Source organism: Monoraphidium neglectum (genome assembly GCF_000611645.1).
Source record: "Monoraphidium neglectum strain SAG 48.87 unplaced genomic scaffold scaffold01596, whole genome shotgun sequence".
NCBI classification, from domain to species: Eukaryota; Viridiplantae; Chlorophyta; class Chlorophyceae; order Sphaeropleales; family Selenastraceae; genus Monoraphidium; species Monoraphidium neglectum.
In genome coordinates this window covers 5,038-13,824 of record NW_014012032.1, presented here as the reverse complement: position 1 = coordinate 13,824, position 8,787 = coordinate 5,038, and the positions used below count along the sequence as shown (strand labels likewise).

General features: G+C 63.0%; 2 protein-coding genes across 2 annotated transcripts; one reads left to right on the top strand and one right to left on the bottom strand.

The window, feature by feature from the left end:
• Positions 1-2,798: 2,798 nt before the first annotated feature.
• On the bottom strand, positions 2,799-4,911 carry MNEG_8414 (hypothetical protein; the record flags this gene model as incomplete). The annotated part of the gene is made up of 3 exons (XM_014043116.1): positions 2,799-4,362; positions 4,666-4,743; positions 4,862-4,911. The coding sequence occupies 3 exons, from the start codon at positions 4,909-4,911 to the stop codon at positions 2,799-2,801; spliced, it is 1,692 nt and encodes a 563-aa protein (XP_013898570.1).
• A 1,811-nt stretch (positions 4,912-6,722) lies between these two features.
• MNEG_8413 (hypothetical protein) lies at positions 6,723-7,403 on the top strand (the record flags this gene model as incomplete). The annotated part of the gene is made up of 1 exon (XM_014043115.1): positions 6,723-7,403. One exon carries the CDS (start codon positions 6,723-6,725, stop codon positions 7,401-7,403), a length of 681 nt encoding a protein of 226 aa, XP_013898569.1.
• Positions 7,404-8,787: the final 1,384 nt, after the last annotated feature.

Genomic DNA, 8,787 nt, shown 5'->3' with positions numbered 1-8,787 from the left:
CCGCCCCCGAGGCGGCCCCCTCTCCGGAATTGCCGGCCGCAGAGCCGCCAGCCCAGCCCTCCGGCCCGCGCCGCCACCTGCTGCGCGCGCATGGCCAGCCCCAGGGGCCAGAGGGCCGCAGCGGCGGCGGCGGCGCGCGCCGCCTGGCGCAGTCGAGCTCCTTCAGCTCCTCCACGGTCAACGGTCAAACGGTGACTCAGCAGGCGTCCGCGCCCAGCGGCCCGGTCAGCACCTCCACCTCCCTGCCCGCCGGCGCCGGCGCGGCGCCGCTGCAGATGCCGGCCATGCAGATGCCCGGCGCACAGGCGCCGCAGGTGACGCCGCTGTTCTTCCCCGAGCCCTCGCTCCAGGGCCAGCCGGCGCCACAGGAGGCGCCCCCGCAGGCCGCCGCCGCCGCCCAGCCGTTCCGCGCGGCCGCGGCCGAGGGCGGGCAGGAGCAGGGGGCGGCTGTCGTATCAACAAACTGCTCAGTTGAGGCCGGACAGCTGGCGATGCTGCCGCCGCCCGCGTGAGGGGCCCGCTCGCCGGGCGCTGCCGCCCTGGACGGCGCGGGCGTCGCGGCGGCCGCCTGTGTGCTGCTGGCAAACACGCGGAGTTTCAAGGGTGCATGGGAGTGCCAGCAGCGCCGGCCTCGACACTGACAGAGATGGACCGGTCAGACGTGGGGTACAGGATGGGGCCGCCCAAAATGCGCAAGCTGCGGCCCGCCAAGGGGAGCGACGGTGCAATCCCTCGGCGAGGCTGACGCACGGTGCTGCTGTTTGATGCTGTGCAGTTGCGGCGTGCGATTTGTGCTGCGGCATGCATGAGCGCGAGGGTACAACACATGCACGCGCTGCTGATTTTCCTCCTGACTTCAAGCCTTTGAATGTAGACGGGGCGCCAAGGCGTGGGACCTAACATTGGTGAAGAGGGGTAGGGACACGCAGGTGGATGACTTGGCAGGGAGTTCCGCTGTGCCTCTGCTGCTGCTGATTTTGCTGTTGTCGTTTGTCACCGTGTCTGTATGAACACTTCTGTAACAAAAAATGTTGTGAGCACAACGCGTCCCCACACAAGGCAATGATTGTGAGCCTCAAAACCCTAGTGAGCGCGACGCTGCCCTGCAGGCGCAGAGGAGTAGCGAAGCAGTGGTACCGATGGTGGATGGATGGATGGTGGGACTGTACTCCCTTACTAATTGCAGCCGCGCCACCATACAATCTGGAGGAGGATGCGTCGCAACAGCCCATAGAGGGGGTTGGTACGTGCGCAGCCTGGCTGTCACAAAAATCTACACACCAGACGGGATTTTTTGGGGGGGCGGGGGGCTGTGCTTACTGACCACGGTTTATCATCAGCGTGTGCAGGATGGCAGCAGTGCACCTCAAGCTAACCCAACGCCACGAAACCTGTGTTGACCTGTGCATGGTTGCCCTTGTCGTCTTGCCCCACCTGCACCTGCCAACACGCCACGCATCTCAAACTGTCACAGAGGGCTAATGGATTTTACAGGAGCGCAGCGCACTGCACACCCAAGAAATCTCAGAAGCTTTTTATTCCTCAAGGTACGACCCTTACAGCCTGTGGACAGGGACGTTCTTACGCGCAGGGCAGCAGGTTTACAGGCAGACACGCACTTTTATCCAGCCAGTAGGAAGGTCAACCAAGCACGAGCGCACAAGGCTTGCCAAAGGGCAAACGGCCTGATCAGGCGGCAATGCAGAAATGTGGTGGGACAAATGACTGCACTACAGGCCCAATCAGCCTCACTCCGTGTGCAGGGGTGGGCCAGAAACAACAGTCCGGGGTGAGTGACCTCCAAGGGGTCGGTAACAATGAGTCATTGGCTGCCCTAATTTCTGGAAAAGTGTCAAAGGGTGTCGAGCCGCTGGTCCAAGTTGATACGGTAGCCTAGGGATGGTTGAGGTCAGGTGCCTGGGGTCAGACACATTGTTGGGCTCTTGTTGCAGGAATGGTGGCTGCTGCAACTGGGGCTGCACCAGCGCCTCTGACAGTGCTTGAAGGCAAGTACGGTGGTGTCACCAAGGGGGTCACAGGAAGGAGAAGACACTTGGTTCTGCGATCTGTTGCCTGGAGCCTGATCTCATGCGCGTTTTTTGAGCTTGATTCTGGGGGCAAAGGTGGCCTGGCCTGGCCGCGATGACGACGCACCATGCCGTGGTACCCATGCCTTGCCCATGCGCTGCCGGCACCAAGCTGGTGGCTGCTGAACGCCGCTGCAGCCTCTGCAGCCGCGACAGCGCCACCAGCGTTGGCGGGTCAGCGTCAATGCTCGCGGCCACCCCAGGGGTCGGTTTTGGTGGCCGGACGTTGTTTGCTGAAGACGATGTGGCGACTTAGTCGCCAGGGGATGCCCACGTGGGTGTTCAGCTGATTCGTCTTCGGTGCGCCACACCGCCTCCTCACTAAATGGTGGTGAGCGCCGCTGCAGCCCGCATCCGCGCTTGCACCATCAGTGTCAGCAGGTCGAGGTCGCTTGTCGCAGCCAAGTAGCGTCAAGAGTTGTGGTTGAAGGAAGTGTCCAGGGGGCGCGCCAGCAGCATGGAGGCGCCGATGCACGGGCCGGTCAAGCGCGTTGCACTGGAAAGCGTGGGCTTGTTGGGGCCCTTGGCGTTGCCGGGGCTTGTTGGGTCGTGTTGTGATTTCTCTGGGCATGTTGGATGTCTTGAGGGGTCTCGTTTGTGGTCTGTCGTTGATGTTTTGATCTGGTTGAAGGGTCTGATTGTCTTGTCGAGGGGCGGTCTCGACATCTTGAGAGCCTTGCGGGCGTATGGGCCCTTTGGGTCTTGATTGCATCACGTGCTGGCGCCGGGAACGGCAGCCGCCGGGCTGGGCGCGGCGGCAGCGGCGGCGGACGCGGCGGCCTCGCGGCCGCGCCGCGCGAGCGCTACAAGGTCGATGGGCAGCGGCGCCGCGCGCGCCTCCACAGCCGCCCAGTCGACGCCGGCGAAGAACGCGTGGCCCTTGAGCTGCGCCACCGTCAGGCGCCGCCGCGGGCGCCGCGCCAGCATGCCACGGAACAGCAGGTCCCGCAGCTCGGCCGGCAGCGCGGCGGCGGCGGAGCCGGGCGCGGGTACCCACTTCTTGCCGACGCGCGCGGCGGCCAGCGCCGCGGTGACCTCGGGCAGCGGCAGCAGCATCGCAGACAGGGTCACGCCCATGGCCCACATGTCGGCGGGGCGGCTGTCGTGCTTGAAGCCCAGGCGCGTCGTCAACTCCTTGATGAGCACGCGGATGTCAAAGCTGAGTTTGCCCCAGAAGCTGTCAAAGTCAACAAAGTGCTCTGGCGCCATGAAGAGCGGCGTGCCGCCCTCCCCCAGCGCGGGCTCCGAGGCCGGCGCGGCGCAGCCAAAGTTGCAGAGCCTCAGGTGGCCGTCCGCCGCCACCAGCAGGTTGTCGGGCTTGATGTCGCGGTGCACGATGCCGGCGGCGTGGACGGTGCCGACGGCAGTGATGAGCTCCGCGGCGAGGGCCTTGGCGGCGGGGATGGGCAGGTAGGGCTCGGCCGGCTGCTGCTGCTGCTGCTGCTGCTGGGCCTGAGATTCCTTCTTGCCGCGCCTGAAAAACGCGTTTATCAGCCGCTTGAGCGGCGGGCTCTTGGTGTGGGCGCCCTGTGGCACCTGGGGCTTGGCATCCGGCGACGCCGCGTGCTGGGACAGCTTGGCTGACGGGCGGCCCGCCACGGCCGGCGCTCCGCTCACACCAATCTTCTTGTCAGCGGCGGCGGCGGCGGCGGCCCAGGCGTGCCCCTCCAGCGCGTCTGTCAGGCTGCCGGGCGCCAGCTCGAAGAGCGAGTAGTGCGCTGCAGGGCTCATGCCAACATCGCTGGTGATGCATTTCTGCACCCAGGGGCCTCCGACGGTGTCGACACCGTATTCACTTGAGAAGATGCCCAGCTCGCGCTTCAGCGCATAGTGGTGGCCCAGCAACTTGACTTGCCGCACCTCGCCCTGGGCGCCAATGCCCAGAGGGGTGCCCTTGTTGAAGAGCTGCGCCGCGCCACTCAGGCAAAACTCCAACTCAACTTGCGCGTGGGTTGGCACGGAGGTCTGCGGCTGTGATGGTGACGGTGGCACTGTGGTCGAGCCGGGGGAGGAAGCGCCGCTCAGGCCCTGCACCGTCGGCGACTGGGCAGATGATGTGTCCTCGGTGCCACTGCCCCAATCGCCGCTGTGCCAACCGAAACTGCTCTGGGGGCTGCTGTTCGCGACGACTGTCACGCATGACACAGTTGCATCCTTCTGCCTCTGGTTGTTTGCGGTGATAATGGCCAGACCAGAACCGTTGGGGCTGGTGTTATGTGTCTTCAGAGCGGCAGAGGTGTTGCTGGACGGTGTTGTGCTGCAGTGCTTGGTCGCCCTGCGGTAGAGAAAACGCGGAGCGGGGTGAAGCAGGCGCAGGTATATGGAACAGGTGTGCAATAACATCACACGTGTGGCCGCCTCTAGAGGCATCCAGGCCGACGGGTATGTACTGCAAGCATCAATTGTTATGCGACTGGGACTCGGGTGGCTGGCAACGGAGGTCGTGTGTTGTGAACACATACATGCGGGCATCGCATGCCTATGTGTGCACAGTGCACATAAAATGGTAGCAACGGGCTCGGCAGGCGAAGAGTATCAGTACACACATCAGGGAGCAGCAGAACGAGCTGGTCGTCACCTTTTGGTGCTGCTGGTGCTGCTGGTGCTGCTCGGCTGCGCCGCCATGCCGCTGCCGCGGCCTTGATCCACAGGCTCCCTGCGAGGTTTTGATGACTTGTTTCATAGAATGATTGACATCATCCAAAGCGTTCAATCCCGTTGCTCACGCCGAGTGGCCTGGGTGCTGTCGTTGCGATGTCCTGCTGACCGCGCACCTGGAGCCCTTGTTAGTCTTGACTGCCGCCTTGAGAAAGGACCACGCCATCTGTGACTTCTGTGATACACACTGATACTGCTCGTTTACGCCCTGATGCTCTTGCCTGTAACTGCCCTGGTAGACGTACAGTATTCCGATCGATAAAAGCGAGATGCTAGGGTATGAGTATATTCAAGACAGTGTGCGAATACTGTACCCTCCGCCGCCCATATGAAGAGGCAGGGAGAGTTGTTTTGCAACGCAGTGCGTCGGTGGCGATTGCGTGCAGCTGCCATTTTTCAATCTTGCAGAACTTGCGCTCCTCACCGCTGGCACCGCAGCCTTGGGAGTGGAAAGTGCAAAAATCACATTGTCTGAGCATACGTCATGGGAGGCTGGCAGCATGTACAACACTGGGCAAAGCAGAACCCACAACCACATTGCCGGCAACTGCCCAAGGCAGCAACGGCGACGCAGGCAGTCCGACGTCTTTCCAGGAGGTGCCTCCACATGTGACCGCAGCCCTCGCCCGACCCGCCCTCACCCGCTGGGTGTCCTTGCAGGCACCGCTGGCGTGTGGGGGCGAGACCGCCGCTGGTTGGATCACGACTTTTGTGTTGGTGAAACAGGCACGCGAACAGCTGGTGGGGGTGAGAGCAGGTCAGCACCAGCCTGCACCCAGTGCGTGCGCCCGCCGATAGTCTCCTTTCCTGTTTGTGGAGGGCGATGCGTCTCTCGCCATCCTGGGAACTGGCAGCTGCCAGCAGCGCGCAGCCGCCAGCTTCGCAGTCGAAAGGGCACAACCAAGACCAGGAGAGCCCACCAGCCAGGCAAGCCACAGGGTATGCATGCGCTGCTTTGTTGCGTTGTGCTACCATGGATGCGTCGCGTGAGGATGCGGCGGGCGATTCGTGCCCGCGAGGTGCGTGCGGCATGTAGTGAGGCGGTTGAGTGGCATGGGCTTTTGGACTCATGTCCTGCCGCTCGCGATTTTACCAGGGCCCCTCTGCGGTGCCAACAGGCCAGGGGAAAGGTCACCACCTCAGCAGGGGTCTGGGGCTGTGACATGCGCATACCTAGGTTATGCAAATGCATCTGAGTTGGTCAACTCCATGTGCGCGTGGTCCATGTGCGCGCGGCGGCCTACCGGCAGCGCCCGTCCCACTCTAATAACAACAGAGCGGTTGCGGCGCAACGAGCTCTGGGTGACGGGCTGGCGGCACGAGTTGGAAAGCCGGACGGCAGGCTTGAGGACTTACACAAAACACATGAGGAACTTTTAGACACCATTGTATGCACTGCAGGTCCAATAAACCATCATGTCACCCGGACCGGCAGCCGCCGCGCAATACGCGTCACTGCAGCCGAACGCTGCGAGTTCCGTCCGCGAAATAAATGAGCTCCCATGGCAAGCGCTCGCGTGATTGATTGCACTGCAAAACGAATCAGAAAACGCGAAGCATACACGCACATTCTCACCTGCACCAAATATCAAGGTTCAGAACGTCGGAGGGCCGACCGTCGCGGAATTCTGCGAGTGAAAAGAGACAGCGGGACGCCACAGAGGTCAGTTTTCGATCACTGTTGAGAGTAGTAAACGGTGTAGACGGGCTGCAACGTGTGGGACCTGGGCCCGGCTGCCTTTCAGCAGCCGGCCTGCGCGCCGTCAGCAGCACCGATCCCTAATGATCGCCTCCCTCCCGGGTGCCTCCCTCGGGTGACCCTTCACCACCAGCAGCTGATTATCGCCCACTTGCCCCCGAATTTCTGTTTAATCTACCCGCAGGTCAACAATCGATCTACACAGGGCGTCGCATCGCGCGGCACACCCAAAAAAGCTCACGCGGCGCTGGGACAGTTCCACGCCGCCAGCAGCAGGCATGCCGACCCATGCAGCCGTCATGGGCCTCGACCATCCCCTGGTCCTCTTGGCGCCCTTGGCATTTGTGACCGTCGCCGTCGTCGCCCTGGCGGCTGCATACTACCGCCGCCGCGCCGCAGCGTCAGCCGCGTCCGCAGCAGCCGCGGCGGATGCGGCGGCAGCAGCAGCTGCGCAGGTGGTGGTGGTGGTTGTCCCGGCAGACGCGTCCAAGGCAGCCGCGGCCGCCCAGTTGGCGGCGCCCTCGCCATCGCGGCAGCAGGTTGGCGTCGCCCTGGCCCGCGCCAAGACGTGGCGGGCGGCCCATGAGGCCGCGGCGGCCGCAGCAGCTGCACCTGTGACCACAGCTGCTGCGTCGCCGGCTCCCTCACCGGCCGCACTCAATACCTCGGGCCCCCAGCAGGCGCACAGCGCGTCAATCCGGCAGGCCAGCCCAAACACGGTCACCACTCAGCCCGCTGCGGCGATGAGCCAGGATGACATTGCTCGGGCGAAGAAGTGGCGCGCACACAACATCCCCACGCCGTTTGCAGCAGAAGCGGTGCAGCGGGCGGCCTCGGACACGCACCGGCGGCAGCAAATGTTCGCGGCGGCGGCGGCGGCGTGCAGGGCAAAGTTGGTGCCTGGCGGCTGCATCCCTGCGTCTCTGGCACAACCGCGGCCCTGCGCTGGCTCAGCTTGATGGGTGCCCCGGCCCCCTACAGGGCAGGTTTGCAGTTTGACAGTGGTTTGATTACTCGCTCTCCTGTTCAGAGGTCCATCGTAGGTCTGGTTGGCCAAACGCCGCGTCTCTGTTCATATGACCACAACACTCCTGAATTGCCAAGCCACCTGGCGAAGAGGAAGATGCTTGACGGCGCCCAAAAGCCACCACATAAAGCCAAGAGCCCCCATGCTCCTCTGGCCACCATGACCCCACACATACGACACAAGTATTTACAAGCGAGCAACGCCCCCTGCTGTGCGTGCGCCACCTTTACACGACGCCCCCGCACACATTTGCGCACGCAGTTGCGCAGCCGCCCAGGCCCTCCGCCTGCTGTGCCTGGCTGCGCCTCCGTACTCTACTTGGGAGACGACTGCTGTTTTTGTAGGCTGCTGTCTGAGTGCAGGAGTCCAGCAAAGTTGTATAGCATAGCCTGCAGGGCTTTTGCCGGCCATAAGTTGCTTTTGGGCGTTGCTTCAGCCTCAAAAGCTGCCATCCCCTTCTCTCTTGGACGTAATCGCACCCCCCGCCTCCTTTGGAGGGGGCGGCCCAATGTGATTGGGCGCCGCTGCACAAGTAGCGCACGCTACGCTGTAAACAGCAGTCGGTCTGCAATTTTGAACGCCATGCTTAAGGTGTTGCGATCAGCGGCGGGGTGCTCTGGGTGTGCCACGGTTACAACCAGAAAGCAAGGCTACTGCAATGGCGTGCTGGGCAACGTGCAGCGTATTTCCAGCAAAGCAGGATTGTCCCCCGTAGTCAAGGTCATCAGCAGGGTTGGAAAAAATGGAAGACTGAGAATTCCAAAAACCAGACTGATCATGCATATCGACAACCTTGGTTGGCCCGAGGCGCTCTGCCGCGCGCAGCCCAGCAGCGCCCGCTCCGCGGGGATGCAGTCTCACTTGTGACGCGCTCCGCGGGCCGCTGCTTGATTATGCGGTGCCTGCGTCGCCTCAGGGCGGCATCCGCCCCAGCATGATGCCTCCCCCTCTGTGCTGCACCCCTGAATGCTGTTCCCCACGATTTGCCCCCACTGTGTGATTTCATCCACACTCTGCCCCCGTGCCTGATGGGCCCTACGCACGCTGAAGCCCCCGTGCCTGATGACCGGCGACCCGTGCACCCCTGGATGCTGCCCGACTGCAGTAAGCTCAAAATGTGCAGACCTGCGGCCCCTGTTCAAAGGGAGAGTGGCCTGCATTGGGCCCCTGCCTCCTGCCCCCGCCTGACATCAATCCCTTCCCGGCACCCCTTCTTATGTATCATATTGTGAGGTCCTCCACATCCAGGCTGTCAAGCCTCACAAATGCCTCTATGGCATGATACTCCTGGAAGGAGGGGGTGGGCGCGTGAGGGA